The sequence below is a fragment of the Urocitellus parryii genome, unplaced genomic scaffold, assembly GCF_045843805.1.
Source record: "Urocitellus parryii isolate mUroPar1 unplaced genomic scaffold, mUroPar1.hap1 Scaffold_70, whole genome shotgun sequence".
NCBI lineage: Eukaryota > Metazoa > Chordata > Mammalia > Rodentia > Sciuridae > Urocitellus > Urocitellus parryii.
In genome coordinates, this window is record NW_027554136.1 from 197,250 (window position 1) to 215,665 (window position 18,416).

The window sequence follows — 18,416 nt, forward strand, 5'->3', positions numbered from 1 at the left end:
TTGACTTCATGGAAAAGATTAGCTTCCTTCTCATTTATTGTACAAGTTCCTGTCTATGAGCTTCAAGAGAATGAGGACCATATTTATTATGTTCACCACTTAATCTCCCCAGTAGCTATCACCATAAATGTTTTTTGAATGAATGAAGGAATTTGGATAAACAGGAACACAAGTCAGTTTCTAGCTCAATTACTATTTGTGTTTCCAATGTGGTACATCCCTCATCGGACCAACCTTTCCTTCAAGCTGTGAGAATAAGAAAGGTTTTTACATTCTTCTATGCTTCCTGAAACAGGTGTCTATTGAGCTGCATTATGCCACTTCCTTTGAAACCCCATTAATGCTCTCTCCATCAGTAGGGTATGCTGGTTTAAATACTTTGTGCTTAACTGAGCTTGCCTATTAAAATCATGTGTCTATGGAATATGTTGACCTAAATTTCTTCTTCAAGGACATCTCAACTAATGGCTCAAGTTAATGGGCCTAAATCCACTTGTTTTTCTCATCAACATCAAAGTTAAATTTTCTTTGCACAGAGAATTAGAAAATTTCAAATTTCTCCTTTTCCTTTTCCTAAACATAGTGCCCAGATTTATGGCACCTCCCACTAGTTCCTTCACCTGAAACAAAATGGAAGGTGCTGGACAGTTATAGCATTCATTCATCTCCCATCCAGCTAGCAAATTGAGAAGCTGCACATCTACAGTTTTTGACTTTCTTTACAAGTCTGCTAAATCCAAAGAAGTAGCCCTAATAGGAAACACAAGGGACACAATTACAGATAATTTATTCTGTTCATTTATTCATTTTGTGGAAGGTGATAGTCCCCAACTTGACTTTTATGGAAACCATATTTCTTTTTTACTTTGTTAGCCATAATAAAGAAAATGAGCTTTTCACTTCCTACATATGTCTCATGGGTTTTGTTTTATAAATAACTTTTATTGCATTTTTATTATGGATATAATACATGTTTATGGTTTAAAAATAGAAACTACATATCAGCAATAGGAAGAAAATAAGAATCACACATAATCCCACCATACAAAGATAACCACTGTTAACATTTGCTGTATTCCTACTATCATCCTTTTAACATGTCTTCTTGACTTTTTTACAAAACTGTGTGGTATACTTCACATTAGTTTTTTTAAATCAGAAAACATATATTATGGGCACCCTATGCCATTGAACATGTTTTCATTTTGGTTTTTGGTTTGGGGGTTTTGGGGGGGTTGTGGGGTTTTTGTTTTGTTTTGGTTTGGTTTTGGTACAAAGGATTTAACCCAGGGACACTTAACCACTGAGTCACATCTCCAGACATTTTTGTATATTTTATTTAGAGACAGGGTCTCACTGAATTGCTTAGGGCCTTACTAAGTTGCTAAGGCTGGCTTTGAATTTGCAATCCTGCCTCAACCTCTGGAGCCACTGGGATTACAGGCGTGTGCCACTTTGCCCAGCTTGAGCATGATTTTGATGGCTGCAGAGATTCCACTATGTGGATATAATTCACTCACTTGTTTTAATATTATTCTTATTGGTAGGTTGAAAAAGTCCTTCAACAGGGAGAGATTGCTGACTGTGCAGAACCCTACATGGTTATAAAAGAAAGTGATGGAGGAAAGGTATGATGATTTGATTATTGGTAAATGATTAAATCTTAGGATTAGAAGATATTTACAGAGGTGTTCCACAAAATAGTTCATGTGGTCTAGCCTATAATATGTCCCCATATGAAACACTAATAAATTGTATTTAAACAAAAGAAGAAAGAGAATCTATTATTGATGATAATCTTTAAAAGTAATAAATTATTGAACTCACAAAAAATGACATGCACCATCCCATCGTAAGACTGTAAAATTTGGCCAGGGCAAAAACCATATCCAATCATCTTGCTTCTGAGGCTCTGACACAGATGATTGGGAGGGCTCTGGAGACCCCATAAAATTAAACAGTACTAGAGATCTCCTGACCTTTCTCAACACCATGGATCATTGTCCTTTCCAGTATCAATAACTGGTAATTGGCTGTGACTACTGTGCATCATAAATTAAATAGTAAATTACAGGTCCCAGGCCATTAAGCACCAACTTACAAAAGTTCTCCAAATGATTTTTTAAACCTGACCTTTCTAGAAGAAAACTTCCCTAATCAGACTAATACCTTTGAAATAAATTGATTGAACTCAAAACACTTCTTTTTTTTTCCATTTATCATTCAATCTGAACTTGAAAAGAACACACTGGAAGTCTTGTCAACTTAATGAAGAAGTTGTTGGCAATATTTATTCTTATTGAAGTTTTCCAAGGCAACTTTTGTTTAAAAAAATCTTTGGGGGATCTTGGTAGATGATGGATTAAATTTTTATCCCAATTTTCTCTCATGAGAACTAGGTCATACAACTAGATCTGAAAGAAGCGCTTGTGGATTCACTGGTATATTAATCCTTGGACATTTCTTTTATAGTAGAAGTTACAGTTTACTTATAGCCTGCTTCAACCTCCTCCTATAATCATTGTTTTCTGATCAGCTAGACTTCTGGTGCAAGTTGATATTTTCTGCTGATTCACTCTCTAGTCAGTGGAGTTGGGGTTTGCAGATGGGTGGCATATTCATGTTAGAAGTAGTTGACTTGCTGCTGGTTCCATACTGTTTGTTTCAGCTCATCTCTTTCCATTTTCCTCTAGAGTAAAGATAAAATTGAAAAACTGAAACTGCAAGCTGAATCCTTCTGCCAACGTTTAGGGAAATACCGGATGCCGTTTGCCTGGGCTCCTGTGAACTTAGCCAGCATCTTCAATGTCTCCACCCTTGATAGGGAGGTAACTGATGTGGAGCCCACAGTTGGTAAGATTTTCATCTGTTGTAAGATGGGAAGGGATCCCCAGTGTACTGACTCTGAGGTCAATGCTTAATAGTGAGGCTTAAGAGAGCAGGAAGGTGTCCGAGACAGGAAGGAGGAAAGAAATAAATAGAATGTAAAACTAGCCTGCTGGAATTGCATATGTTTGATTGGACAGGGATCCTCAAAACAATTGCCATGAACAAATTTATGGAGCTTAGGTATACTCTCACATTAAGAATTTTGGTTGGAATTTTCTGGATTTTTTTAACATTTCAAAAGATTAATTTTTAGTAGTCACTCCCTCTCAAACAATAAAAATTGTGAAAAATAACAAAAAATATAGTAATAATCCATAGTGTGTTAAAGACACCACACGTGGCTCCTGGATATAGAAACAGCCACTATTACAAAGGCTTTGCTTTGAAAAGCAAAACTCAGGTTTCACAGCAAAATTTCCAGTTTTTTAGTTTATTTTGCCAAGTGCAATGAAAGAATGGACGCTAAAAGAATATCTAGTTACTGTTCCAATTCACTTTATTAATTTCTCTCTTTTTCATCACTTCCCCTTTGATGAACAATTAATGTCCTACAGTTTATACATGGAGCTGTCCAAGTGATTTTAAAATTTTCAAGTGGGCACCACCACCCTGCCCCCCACCACCTGTGTCAGGGTTTCTGTTTTCCTAAATGCCTTTGAATTCAGCAAATATTTAAGTCTACCTTCAAATTCTTTATGCATTCCTTAGCTCTGCTGTTTACCAGGGAGTGGAAGAAAGGGTATTTGTTATTGATGCTTTTCTTCTGAAGTTGCTGTTGCATAAATTCTAGTTAACTCCTGGTTTACTTCTAATTTGTTGATAATAAACCTCATTTGACTACATTCTGATCCCACACCACAATTTTTAACACCAACTTCTATGTATACCCTTTTTTAAGTATAAAGGATAGCCTTATTTGAAAGTGTTACATGGGGAGCTTAGAGGGCTCCATCAGGTAGTTTAGCCCAGGGCTTGTTGAGACCTCAGTGATCAAAGGTCAAGGGTAAATTAACCTGACTACCAGGCAACCCAAGATGCAGTGTATTGTATGGAATTTACATGGATAGTGCTAGCAAGAAACTGTACTTCAGCAAGAGAGTTGGAAATAGATAAGAAAATATTCAAAGGCAAGAATTGGAACTATTAGAATTCTAAGTAATTTGACTGTATACAACAGAACCCCTGAGTTTTGCATTGTAAAAGCCACAAGATTATTTCCAACTGAATTCACAAAGGAGAGAGAAAACTAGACAGAATTCCAGGATCTTGACCCTGTCTCATCCTCATCACAAAGGTCAACAACGGAGGCAGAAACTGAGTTCTCTTGCCTAGTCCACATGAGAGAGGCAAGCTGGATCCAGAATGTACTCAGGCTGACCCCAGCATGTTTGGGTCACAGTCCCAAATGCATTCAGGGATATTTAAGTACTTGCCTTCCCCAGTGGAATGCAAATGTAAAAATAAAACAAAAGCAAACTGTGTCCTGACTAAATAAAGCTTACCAGGAGATCCTGTTCTGGTTGCAGCTCTGGATTTTTGCTGGTGGCATCTGGCCTACCCAGTCTCATGTGAGAGGGGCCCAGGGCTGCTCATGGCCTCTCCATTCTTATCCAACATGAGGACTAAGAAAAGTGGGGGCCCACAGAGGGAAAATTTTATTCAAAACAAGAATGGCCATGTTCAAAGGCTTTCAACCTATCTTAAGATGTTAAGATATGGGAGAATTCATGACTGCTGTGTATGGAAACAGAAAGGTACACTTTCAAATGACAGTTGTTTTGCTTTAAAGGGAGAAGCTCTGCAGGTGATTGGAGGAATTTGTCCCAATCTAGGAGGCTTTCTGAACCAGCCCTCTCCTTGGAGGAAAATGGAGTTGGACCCAACTTCAAAACCACCCCCATGACCATTAACAGCTTTTTCAAGCAGGTATCTTTGTTACAGTGGATCTGGATTTGTCCAGGCAGTGGTATGAGTGCTGGTGCCCTAAGGAGGAATCCAGGTAGTGATTAAGAGAGCCACCATTTAACCTCACCAAGCCTCAGTTTCATTATGTACAGAACAGAGACGATGGTGCTTGCTTCACCCAGTGGTTGGGACAGTTCTATGACACAAGGGATGTGAAAGCTAGATTATGGTACATGCTCTGAGTGCTAGCTATGTCAATTGAGAGATAGATTTGTTTCTGTTCATACAAACTATCCTATTTGAACTGTCTTGGTCGGTGCAGTTAATAGGCTTTGAAGAAAGTCTGGCCAACATGTCATTTCCCCACTGGTGTCCAGGTCTCCTGGCTTAGCTGTCCTCTTCATCTCTGTTCCATGTGCAAACTTGCCAGGACTCCTTCTTGCTTATAGAGAGTGACCATTCCAGATGATGCTCTTGGTTAGTTCAATAAACATTAAGACTATCTAAAAAATAAAAACCTTCCCAGAGTTCTCAAATGCAGAGACAGAAGGTAAAATGATGGTTGCCAGAGACTGAGAAAAGGGGACAGGGTGTGGTTGTTTGAGGAATATAGGGTTCTAGGGGTTTTGTTTGTTTTGTTTCATTTTGTGGGTTTTTTGTTTTGTTTTGTTTTGTTTTGTTTTTGCAAGATGAAAGGGGTCTGGAGATTGCATGATAATTTAAATGTACTTACCACAACTGAACTGAACTGTGCCTTAGAAATGCTTACGATGATAAATTTTATGTTATTTATATTTTGCCCTGGGGAGGCAGGGCAACTTGATTTAGACTTGGTTTGACTGTTTGACTATTCTGGAAAAATCTTACACAGCTCAAGCGGTTTTCATAGGGCATTTAAAAGTATTGTATTAACAAACCAAAATGCAGAAGGAATGCTTAGGGGGTCCATGTGTAGAAATAAATAGAAAAGGACTGAAAGGGTTTCTATCCAGGATACTGTCCTTCCTGATTGCAGTACCTTGGGTGACAAGGTATTTGACTCAATTAAGTCTGAGTGTTCTCCAATGGACTGACATAGCTACGGGTTGTAGTAAGGATTAGACATCATGCACATGAGTATCCTTTAGCAGAGTGCCAGCCCCAGGGTGTGCACGTAGAGGGTAGGTAGCACTTACGCTTAAACTTTTTCAAGGTAAATGTGAAAAGAATGAAAGAGGGAAAGACACCTTCTCCATCTTCACATCTCTGAAGAAGAAAGTAAACTAGGGAGTAAAACTCTCATCCATGGATTGAAGGTGTGGAGAGAAGCTCATGGCTGGGATTCTGAAGGGTCAAATAGGCTTCCTTAGAATGCAGTAGAAGCCCCCCATCCTCAGCAGGGCTGATAAGAGGCTGGTTGATTTCCTGTTGCCTGTTATCCTAATTTCCATGAAAGACCTGTTAAAATAAAACTTAAAGGTAAAAATCTTCCCCAGCAGTCAGATATCCTGAGTCCAGGAGTCCACAGCACATCTCCACTAACCCCACCTTCTCTCTCGGCAGGAGGGAGGTCGCCTCAGTGATGAAGACTTATTCAAGTTTCTAGCTGACTACAAGAGATCTTCATCCTTACAGAGAAGAGTCAAGTCAATTCCAGGTGTGGATGGATTGTCTTTTTCCTCTTAAACTGTCCCCAAACTACTTGTGATTAGATTCATTCTTTGTCCGATACTATGATTTATAAAAACCATCTTCCACTTGCGATGTGGGAGGCTTGCATTCGAAATTAAGAATCTGGGGGCTGGGGATGTAGCTCAGTTGGTAGAGTACTTGCCTCCCATACAAAAGGCCCTGGGTTCAATCCCTAGTACCACAAAGAAAAAAAAAGAATCTGAATTGGTCTGCATTTTTGGCAGACCAAATTTTTGTTAATGTTTTCTATTTATTAAAGAATTGATTCTGTAAATAATATATTCTAGATCTGGTTTCTCAGATAATTTTTTGAACAGAGAAGCCTCTTTTATCTTATGTAATATTATAAGGAAACCTAGTATTTAAAAAAATAAATGTGAACTGCTTTGGGGAAGGTAAAGACGCTTTCCTTATTGTCAGCACAGTATTCCATAAGATATTTCTACAGCACCCTGGGGTACCAAGGAACTCAGTTTGAAAACCACCAATTGTTGCTAGCAATACAGGAAAGTTACTTAGCTGTGCATTACTATAGTGTGATAGTTATGGAAGGAACTTTAAAGATCCTCTGATCCATTCTCAGTCATATCACAATTTCTTGCCTTTTATTTTATAGAAACCTCATCTCAAAAGTTGTCATGACATGCTTTTTCTCAAACTATGGGAAACTATCTAGGAACTCCAAAACTCTCACACTCTCACAAATTACCCTTATATTCATAAAAGAAATACAGTACAATGTGGGGTGCATGCATTTGAAGTTAAGAATCTGAGTTGGTCTGCAGGTTTGGGTCTTTCTAGATCCCTCTTACATGACTATTTCTGTGCTGAACTCTCTCTAGGCTTGCTCAAACTGGAGATATCTCCAGCTCCAGAGATCATCAACTGCTGTCTGACTCCTGAAATGCTGCCTGTGAAACTCTTTCCTGAAAACCGAACATGTCCACACAAAGAGATTTTGGAATTTCCAATCCGAGAAGTGTATGTCCCTCATACCATGTACAGGTAAGAAACACAGGCTCTTGGAAAACCGTGACACCCACCTCTGGAGTTGTGTTTGGATAATGCTTTTCTCATCCTCCAACATATCTTCCTAGGTTTGGGGGGAAGCAAATGTGATGGTTATGTAACTATAGATAATTGGTAGATCTCTTTCTAAAAATGGTTTATGTAATTCTCCTTAACAAGAAACTGTTTCTAAAGTGCAATTTAGATTATAGTGGCTAATTTAGATTCATATTATAGAAATGAAATGGCTCTACTAATCAATAACTTGGTTTTCTTCTGTGCACAAGGACATAAAATAAAAAAAAAAAACAGTATGACTTCAATGTCTGACTTGTCTAAAAGATGGGTCTTCAGCTCAAGGCCAGCTCTACCCAAGAGAATTTACAGCACTGACAGAAATGTTCTGTATGTGTGCTGGTTGATACAGTAGCTGCTAAACTATTCAGTATTTGTCTGTTCTGTATTTGAAATGTGGTTAGTGCAGTGTCAGAACTAAAAATCTAATCTTATTTAGTCTGAATTTAAATTTATGTAGCAACATGTGGTGACTACCTTATTGGAGAGCAAGGAACTGGACTCTGAGGTCCTGAAAGACCAGGCTGCTTTGGGATCTGAGAGTCACATGTGGTGCCACCTGATCCTTCATGTGGGATTTGGGAAGGATCTCTTGTCAAGACACATCTGCCAAAAGCATTGCTGCTCATGTACTTTTTTAAAATATTATATATTTATTTTTTAGGTTAGATGGACACAACACAATACCTTTTAATTTTATGTGGTGCTGAGGATTGAACCCGGGCACCGCCCGTGCTAGGCGAGCGCTCTACTGCTGAGCCACAATCCCAGCCCCTGTTCATGTACTTTTATTGTTTGTTTTGAGAAGATTTTTTTGAATTAAACACACACACACAAAAGTTTTTCCATCTTTTCTCCACCATCCAGAAATGAGATTTTATTGTTTATGAGTTATTAATTTTTAAATAGAACATAAAATTAAATCATAGTGATTAAATGAAGCATCTTTATCCCCAGTATCTGACTGCAGACTTCTACCGTACCTCCCAGTCTTCACTAGCATTATGAACACTTGTGTGTTCTTCCATTTTCTCTGGTTTACACATGTGCATGCATGCACACACACGCATATGTATCTGTGACTACTGAAGGGTTTTTATTTATTGTTTTTGTTAGTTTTTTGTTTTGTTTTGTTTTCTGGCACTGGGGATTGAACCCAGGGGTACTTAACCACAGAGCCATATCTCCAACCCTCTTTTATGAGACAGAGTCTTACTAAGTTGCTTAGCACCTTGCTAAATTGCTAAGTCTGGCTTTGAACTTGTGATCTTCCTGCCTCAGCCTCCTGAGTTGCTGGGATTACAAGTGTGTATCCCCACACCTGGTGTGAATGATATTATTTTTATATTCTCTTAAAATTTACATAATGACCTCATACTCCACATGCACTTTTTTTTACTTAACAATATTTTTTCTTCTCCCTTTTTTATTACTATGTACTCATGAATTTTATTGACTCAATGCCTTACATTCAGTTAGTCTTCTTTCTTTTAAGTTAGTTGGATTGCCATGAATTTAAACAGTGCGAACTCCTAAACATCTTGCATTTTAGAATTTCAGAGTATGTCACTCCTTTAAACTGCTGAATGGTATTCCTTTGTTTGAAGAAGCCATGTCTTATTTGTCCATTTCACTCTTGATAGACATTTGCGTTTTTTTCCAATGCTTGATTCTCATCAACACTGTCAGTGAGTTTTTGTCCTTATCTGTGCACGTTTCAAAGTTTGAATATGCCTAAAAGTGAAATCGCTGAGTCACTGCTAGCATGCATTTTCGGATTTATTTATACTGCTTGTTTCCAAAATTGCACCAGTTTGCTATCCTGCCATCAGTGTAAGAGAATTCCTGTTTCCCCAGTTCCTCATCTGCACTTTGTATTCCATATGTGGGACTCAGATGCAAAAAGCTTCAGAGCTCACCTCATCCAAAGGCCCCTGCACATTTCCTGATTCACAGAATTGAGACGCAGAAAGAGAAGGTGAATGGTTCATTGGGATCAAAACTCACAGTGAGAGAGACAAACAACACTTACAAATAATCAGAGCTCTTCCTTACACATGTGTGTGCCCCAGTTAATCCATCCTAACACAGCTCTTCATTCTCTATCCTCATTCTTTAAATGCCAATTCAGCCCCCAAGACCTCCTCCTAGATAAGATAAGCATTCTTAGCATGCAGTCCTTTCAATTCCCACTCCCTAGAGGGAGATGAAGGATAGAAAATGTTTGCTTGGTAGATGCTATGTTTGTGTCTTTTATAAACCTTATCCTATAATTGGAAAATAACACTTGTAGCATTGGAATAAACTTGTACCAAATGAATTCTACCGGTTATCCAGCTTCCCCTCAGCATTTAATCACCCATGGGAGTCATTTATAACTCTCTTTGCTCTGTGCTGCAGACATTATCCCTTAATTACATCACAGCAGGATTGGAATGCATTTGTACACTGAAAGACTCAGAAATGTAGGAGTGCTAAGGAGGACACGTCTGGACAGATTGCTGCAGACCAACGAGGCGTCATGAGAAGCAGACCCAGAAACACACAGTGATGTTCTTGAGCTGTTCTGAACACTGTAGAAAGGCCAAGGCCTCTGCACTGGGAACCAGGCCTTTATTCTTGGGGTGATAGAAAATACTTCCCTCAAGTTTGGCAGTCTCCCCTTCCCTTGGCTTCCAGGCCACCATATTTTATAACTTATTTAAGGACTTGGTTTTCTTCTTCATGTCGTAAGAGAATCTTACTATGTGAAAACTTCAAGGAATTTAGAGATCATCTTGTTCTAACCTCTTATGTTGTTAAACTTTTAATTTCTTCTCCAGTCCTCCTGTGCTTGATAGTGGGCGATTAGGTTGGGTTTTTTCTTTTTGGTACCTGGGATTGAACTCAGGGACACTCAACCACTGAGCCACATCCCCAGCCCTATTTTGTATTTTATTTAGAGATAGGGTCTCAATCAATTGCTTAGTGCCTCACCCTTGCTGAGTCTGGCTTTGAACTCATGATCCTCCTGCCTCAGCCTCCCGAGCCACTGGGATTACAGGCATGGCCACCACACCTGGCCTGATTAGGTTGGTTTTGACAGAAAGTCAGGACCAGACTAAGACTCCCCTTTCATACACCTACACCTCTCCCCAGGAAAAAGTGGTCTGTTAACAAAGTTTGCCTTGGGAAACCTCACCTTCCTATTTCTGTTCATTTTGCTTTCTTTTTATTCCTTACCATCTCCCCATGACTCAAAAAACCTGAAACTTTGTGGCTTTTCTATTCCCTCCCCCAAAATAAAGGTCTCTTTTAAGCACCTACTCTCTAAACTCATTCCCCTATGAGAACAGGTATGACTTGAAGTCTTCTCTCTGCTGAGAGTACTATTCAAAAATTCCCGTTTCTGTTAGAAAAGCTTTCATTTGACTTGCCTGAGGAATTCTGGACATGATGCTAAGGGCCCAGCATGTAGGGCAACATCCACTGTGAACATTGCTATGTCTGCACCATTCAGTCTGGTCATAGGAAATCAAATACGTGAAAATGAAGATTTAGGAGCCAGTGAATTCAGGGATGGTTCTATGTTTCATAGAGGAGTCACCTCATGAATGTGAAATATGGTCTAACTTATAAAAAGTTGATCTACCAGAGCTTATAGAAAACAGATATATCTGTTGAACCAATGACTCCTAGGATTCAAGTATTAAAGAATATACTTTTAACAAACAGAATTCCCTAGACGGGGGTAGGGGTGGAAGGTAGACTATCACATGGTTGTAATGGAAGACATTGCCTGGCCTCCAGTGGGAAGGGTGACCAGAGTCACACAGTGCAGGAATCTTAACATTGATGAGGTTTCTGTTGAACACCACATAAGTAAATTCAGGTTACCTCTATCTCCCTTAAAGGAGCATCTGCCATGGACCCTCCAGGAGAATGGCTCAGGATCAGCTGAAATTGCTTTTGAGCCCTCAGCTTCACCTTCCTTCCACTTCTTTAGGTGCTTCCTTTCTTCGCCTGCCCCCTCAGGTGGCCTTGGTCAAGGTCACCATGTTGTACTGCAGAGAACACTACTCAAGTGGCATCCTGTGTGACCCTTGACCCTGCCTCTACCCTCGCCAAGCTGCTTAAGGAGAGGTCCCAGCTCAGTTACAGACTGCCAGGACTCCCAAGAGTTGGGCATTCAGAAAACAAACACTTGCTCACACAGGAAAAGATCAACTCCCAAAGGCAAAAGTGCTAATCCCAGGAATAACCAGGTCTCGAATCAGGGACTCTGGTCCTCTGCAGGGACATATCCACCGGCCCCACCCCACCATGAGCTGAGGCATGGGGTCAGACTAGTCTCCTGAGACAGACTCAGGCAAGTGGCTTTGAGAAATCACATACAAAAAGACAGCGATTCTGAAAGTAGCTGCAAAAAATTAGGTTGATAAAGAGGATTATCCAAGCCTGAGTTTGGCCTTCCTGTCTCTACACACAGATTTTTTTAAATACCAGTTGTTTGTTTACAAACACATTTGAACTAACTTCTGGCTTATTTTCCGTGTGATCAACAGCTGGTAATGGAGATGCCAGCTGCCTTCTGGTGGGAGCAGAATGAAGACTGAGTGGGGGCCAAGGCCCAGCGAGGTCTTCAAGGGCATTTTATCCTGTGGCTGCCATGGGGGTATATGCGAGATCACAGGCACCTAGGTTGTAATGAGCTTGTTAAGCTCCTCGCCATCCCTTTAACTGGTGATTACATTAAAGAAAGCCACATAAAGTGCATTTCATCACTCATCCCAGCCCTCGAGATTCTCTGAGGTCTTGTTTATCCAATTACCAGACTCACTGTGGAGGACTGTGCTTGCTGGGAACAGACGGATCAGTCAGAACATGATTTCTTTGATGAATAATTAGCTGTTTTCAGGCCTCCTCCCATATGACTGAACGTTCTCAGACCAGAGAGGTCTGCTCTGGCCTAACATGGAGGTGCCTCCTGTTTCACAGTGGGATTTTAAGGAACATTACCAGACTTATAGTTTACATGTGAAAAAGAATGGTATAGGATGGATGTAAGAGTTGATCTTGAATGAGTGGCAGGCAGTTATGATTAGTGAATAAAATTCCTAAGGGAAGGAATGAACCCAAAATAACTCTGGATGAAGTGGTTAGGCAGGAGTTGGGGTATAGGGAGTATCCTTGAATAGGATTCTATTTTATCCAAGGAAATGGATACCCAGTTTAAGGCCAGCTAACTCTATATCCAGAATAGATCTTCTCAATGCTGGAGACAGAGTGATTGTGACTTCCAGTGTTCAGTCTTACCCTAAAGACTCCAATTCAGGAGGTGGCACTCTGGTGATCTCAGACTCTCCTTTGTTAAAAATCAAAGTTTCCCTCTCTGCGTGAAAGAGAAGTTTTCATTCTCCCAGAAAGAGGTAAAGGTCCTGCATAGCATCATCCAAAGGTCCACAGCCAAAGGTGACTTAGGCCTCTGGAAACTCATTGGAAAGGAGCTGCTGCTTCACTTGCCTGGTTTGGGAAGCAATCCCAATGTACACCTGGACATGAGTTAAAGTGGATTTGGCAAAGAGTAAGTATGTGTCTATTGAGAACCTACAACACCACAGCATACCTCTCCATGTGAGGATGGTGGTTTTATGGCATAATATTCATTAGATGCTATAAGCACTCAAGTGTTATTGCTAATTAATGGTTAGAAGTTTATGATATGTTTGGCGCTGTCTCTTTAAATCACCATCAAAATTATGCCTGGGTTACCAGGCGCAATAGCACATGCCTGTAATCCATTCCAGCAGGTCCAGAGGCTGAGGCAGAAGGATGGCGAGTTCAAAGCTAGCCTCAGCAACTTAGTGAGGCCCTCAGCAACTCAGTGAGATCCTGTTTCTAAATAAAATATTTAAAAGGATGGGGTATGTGGCCCAGCAGTTAAGCATCCCTTAGTTCAATACCCAGTACCAAATATATATATATATATATATATATATATATATATATATATATATATATATATATATATATATATATATATCATATGTATATGGCATCCATTATTTATTGTTTCTTTGAATTTTATTCATTCTGGAATAGACAGCCTGTTGTTATAGTAGTTCAGGATTTGAAAGGTGCAAAAGTGCACAGAGGAAAAATTCTCTCTACCACTTCTGATTTCCAACTATTCAATTCTCCTCTTTAGAAAAAACCCACATATGTGTATAAATGGTTTGTTTATAAAAACTTCTTTTCCACAAACAAATGCTTATTAACATAATAAAACCAAGGGGTTTGGGGCTTCTGGATATAGATGTAGAAAAAGAGGTTGATGTTATACCTTCATTTATTTTACAACTGTTGAGTGCCTGTATTGTGCCAGACCCTGTTATAGACACTGTGGAAATAATAGTGACCCAAACAGATGGAAACAGTGCACCTTTTATACCTCGAGCCTAACTTTGACCATTGGAGACAGCCTTTTTGTTTCAATTTCTTAATCATCCTTTCAGATATGGACTATGCATATATAAGCCAATATATTCATGCACTTTTCCCTGTCCATATAAATGTGTCATGATCTTCACACTGTTCTGTATCTTGATTTCTTCACTGAGTACTATATTGTGTGAGCACTTTGATGTGAATACATGAAACTACGTTTTTATAGCTGCATTCAATTGTATTATATGAACAGTTGTGATTTTTTAAGTCCTGTATTGATGGGCTCTTAAGACCTTTCTGCTCTTTTTCTATTATGAATGTTATAATGAAATAACTTATGGCACACTTATTTATTGGAAAAATTCCTAACTCTTTAAAGAAGTGTTTTAAGAACTCTACCTTAAGTATAAGACAATCCAGAAGCCCAGTCCTTGTTCTTAGAACTTTCATCCATCAAAATTTTATAATCAAGCCATTTACTTAGGAAGAGCAATGACTGCTCAGATCAAATCTAGCCATTTGAATTAGCCAGGGACTGAACACAAAGACAAGGGAATTCCTGGTGCCAGTAGCAACTTGGTCTCAGTAATAAGGCGGGGACACAATCCCCATATTTATGATGTCTTGCTTCAAAATTCAGCACTTCTTTTTATAAGAATGAAAAAATTCAGGAGGGGAGGCCAATGACCCAGGATTATTATGCTGAGGCTTTGCAGAGCTACAGCTTCAGTACACCATTCAGCCACTGGGAGGCACAATTAGCTTACTTTCTGGATTCAGACAGTTCCCTACCTTTCTCATTAGAAAACAGGAGTGGTGATTTATTAAAGAAGAAAATGCACTTCATCTTTTGCCTTTGAAGCCAAAGACCAAGAAAAACTAAAAAGTATTCCAGTGTTTCAAGAGATGGCAGTTGTCATATTTTGCGAAAGATTTTATTCTCATCTGCAGCTTCTGCCTTCTTTCATTAGTAAGTCCAACACTGTTTTTGAAAAAAAATTACTAATTTTTTAATGACTAATTGCTTAGATTTCATGTATCTTTACTAATTAAAAAATCAATGTAAGTTTCCCACTGTTTTTCAAAGATGCAGTGGGGAAGGGGACCAAGAAATACATCCCATTGTGCTGACAGTGAGATCTCCTATGAGAGCTGTTTTTCAGTGTACATATTTACACATTCACCATGGCTGCCTCATATACAAAACTAAAAGAATGTGAAAAATTTTGCTGGAATCCAGGGGCACAGCAATAGTGAAATATGTTAGAGGGAGGTGCTGTGTACACTTATTTTGCTGGTCCCTCAACTCACAGCCCTTATCAGTCTGCTTATTTATATCTACTCCATCTGAATCCACAGTGTGTTAGTGCTGCTGCTTATTCATGACTATTTTAACTAAAACCCCTGCAGCCCATTAAGCAGGGATGAGCATCGTTTTCTTCATGGATCCTTTACATAGCATTTGGCGGGAAAATTCATGAGGCATCTTGTTTTCACATGGCTAAGGGTTAAGATCAGTGGGGGCAGAGACAATGGATAAGTAATGAAATTAAGGCAACTCCAGGCTTGTGTTTTACTGTGATGACAAATGGTTTGTCCAGACTAGAAGGAGCACTCTCAAATTCAAGATGCCTTCTTTCCTTGATTTTAGTTCTTTTGTTAGTTTTTTGTGGCTTTTGTTTGTTTGATTTTGAAAATGGGCTTCACTCATGTTGCCAAAGTCTATCTTGAACTTTTGGCCAGCTTTTTCTCTTCTGATGAAATAGCCTTCAAAGAAGTGTTGCTGTTTGCTGGAGGGGACCTTCTGTGCTTTTGGGCTTTTTCACCCTTAGTTCTAACGTTCCCGTGTTCTTCACAGAGGCCCCCAAAGGTCGGCACTCAAACACTCCTCTGAAGCAGAGGTGTTTTAACAGCTCTCCATTAATGGATGACCCATGATCTGAGGCCTCAGACAGGCTGCCCTTGGCCCCTCTCAGCAGAAGTTGGGTGAAATATGAGATGCTGTGTCAGGGTTTTCTGAGCGGAAAAAGTGGATGTGAGTGGGAGGTGTAGGCAAACACCACAGCACAAAATAAAGAGAACCATGAGTAGCTGGAAGGACTGAGTTTTGACAGCATAAGATAATTTTTACTTGTTTTTGCTTTATTTCTGGTGCTGAGGGTTGAACCCCAAGCCTCATATATAACAAGCATGCTCTCTACCACTGAGCAGCACACGAGCCCCAAAATAAGATAGTTTTCTTTAAAAAAAAAGAAGAAAGAAAAGAAAGAAAGAAAGAAAGAAAGAAAGAAAGAAAGAAAGAAAGAAAGAAAGAAAGAAATGACTAATTGCTTACATTTCATGGATCTCTACTAATTAAAAAAAAATCGATTTAATTTTCCCACTGGCTTAAAACACCTGAAAGGTTATACAAATTCCAAAAATGGCCCAGTCTTACCTCCTGGGCTTCATACTGCTTTTTTGATAACTTTCAAGTATAAACTGAGATCTATGTAACTATTTGTTGAAATATAAGTATTATGACTCAATTAGGACAAAATTAGAGGAATTCAACTTCATGATGTATTGGTTTCTAAGGGATTCCCAGGCCCAAAGTAATAATTATGCAATTTAGCATTGGGAAAATCTCAAAGCCCACTGTTCATTTTTTTGTAGTTAGAGTTAAAAAAGTAAGCAGTTGGTTCCTTTTTTTTTTTTGTTTTTTAATCCTTCCCCTTTTTCAACGGAAGTGACCTGAGCTAGCCTTTCTCTCTTATCCAAGTTCAAAGACTAGTTCAGCTGCTTTTCTGAAATTCCTTCAATCAGTTCACAGGTGGGCAGGAGATACACTTCTTCATGTTATTAATAGATTTGTATTTCTGTTATCTCAAGGCACCAGTTGATATCCTCAAGGATGACACATATGAATACACCCAAAGTCACTATTTACATTTTGAGGAGGTGAATATAAAGGAATTCTGACTTGTTCTCTGTAGCTCAGGCTTATAGGATTTTACCTCCCTGTGTAGGGACATGGGACTATTCTTCAATTAATGTCTCCAATCACCTCATTGGACTCTTTTGAGTTTTCTCATCCTTCCCTTCTCCTATCATTGTCTGGTGAGCACTTGGCTCCCCCTTAGCCCCATCTGTCTGGAAACTTCCCCATGCTCCTCAAGCTTGGCTCATCTTGATCTGAAGTTCTATCCTCCTGTGCCTTTCTTGCACCCTTGACCTTCACATTCCCTGACTGCAATGCTTTTTACTTCATGACTTTTGAGCTGGATGCTGCCAATATATGCCTCCCAGGATACTTACATGTGATTATAATTCTTCTATAACATCCACAAGATAGTCTTAATGGGGAGACATAGAGGGGAGGGAGATGACTTATTCTGCTCCAGCAGGTTTTCTTTCACTTTAATAACCAGCCATCCCAGGGGTGAAGACTTGATTGATGGCTGCTTCCTCTTTTGTTAAAAACATACATCACATTAGTGGTCTGTCCTCATTTTGTGGATAAGCAAAATGATGGTACTTATGCTCCCTAGCCCCTCTGGCTGAATTATTTGGAAGCCAGTGAAATTCTGTTTAGACAGAACATAAAGATCAACCTTCTTGGAGAAGAACTGGGTGGTGTTAAAAGTCCTATTGTATTCAACCTGATGGGAGGCCAAAGGAGACTCGGAATCAGAGCCAGGAGGTTGAGACTCATTTTCTTTATGTCTAGAGTGGGATAACCTTGTGATGCTGATCTCAGGGGCTTTGAGAGAAGAGTAATAAAGACTTTACACATCAAAGTCTTTTGATAAATACAAGATACTTCACAGTGCACATTTTATTTGTGGTTTTTATTTGTGTTATGTGAATATATGCTGCAGACCCCCATCTGCTTGTCAACTCCTTGGATGATAGCAGAGGCTCATACTGTTTCTCCCTTCAGGACCTGAAACAGGGTTTGGAGTCTCACTCAGGAAATGCTCTTTGCGATTGGCATGTGGAAGGGGATGAGGTGGGTTGATAACTAGCTTAGTTTGCAGGTGCTTTGTTCTGGGAAGGGTTTAGTTGCCACGTGGCCATGAGAGGGCACTAGCCACATCCCTGATTTCTCAAGCTTCCTGATAAGCCATCTCTTCTGCAAGGTGCTGATAGGGCCTGGGTGGCCACCTTGATTTTTGTTGCATGGTCTATCACTCACTGAGAGTAAATTCTGAGTTGGTGCCTAGGGAAAGCTTTTCTCAAGTGAGAATGTTTGGATGTGATCTCTACTTTGACTTTGCACCTGGAAACATACGTTTTTCTATAGTCTTGAATTGAGAGTGCAGTTGTGGTCTTGTGCAGGTCAGGAGGACAGGCAATTGGTGACCATCTACAACACCAATCATTGCTGGAAATGAGATCCTGCTGCTCCTCTGATGCCTCACAGAGGGTGCCTTCACTCACTGATCACCAAGAAGAGACAA

At 39.6% G+C, this 18,416-nt stretch overlaps 1 protein-coding gene across 1 annotated transcript in view; it reads left to right on the forward strand.

Moving 5' to 3' along the window:
• The window catches only part of LOC144252939 (dedicator of cytokinesis protein 8-like), a 98,314-nt gene that overhangs the window by 32,184 nt on the left and 47,714 nt on the right, over nt 1–18,416 (forward strand). Inside the window, 5 exon segments of the mRNA XM_077794960.1 lie at nt 1,548–1,628; nt 2,694–2,853; nt 4,679–4,815; nt 6,337–6,430; nt 7,308–7,470. Of these exon segments, the coding sequence (XP_077651086.1) occupies nt 1,548–1,628; nt 2,694–2,853; nt 4,679–4,815; nt 6,337–6,430; nt 7,308–7,470 (635 nt within the window).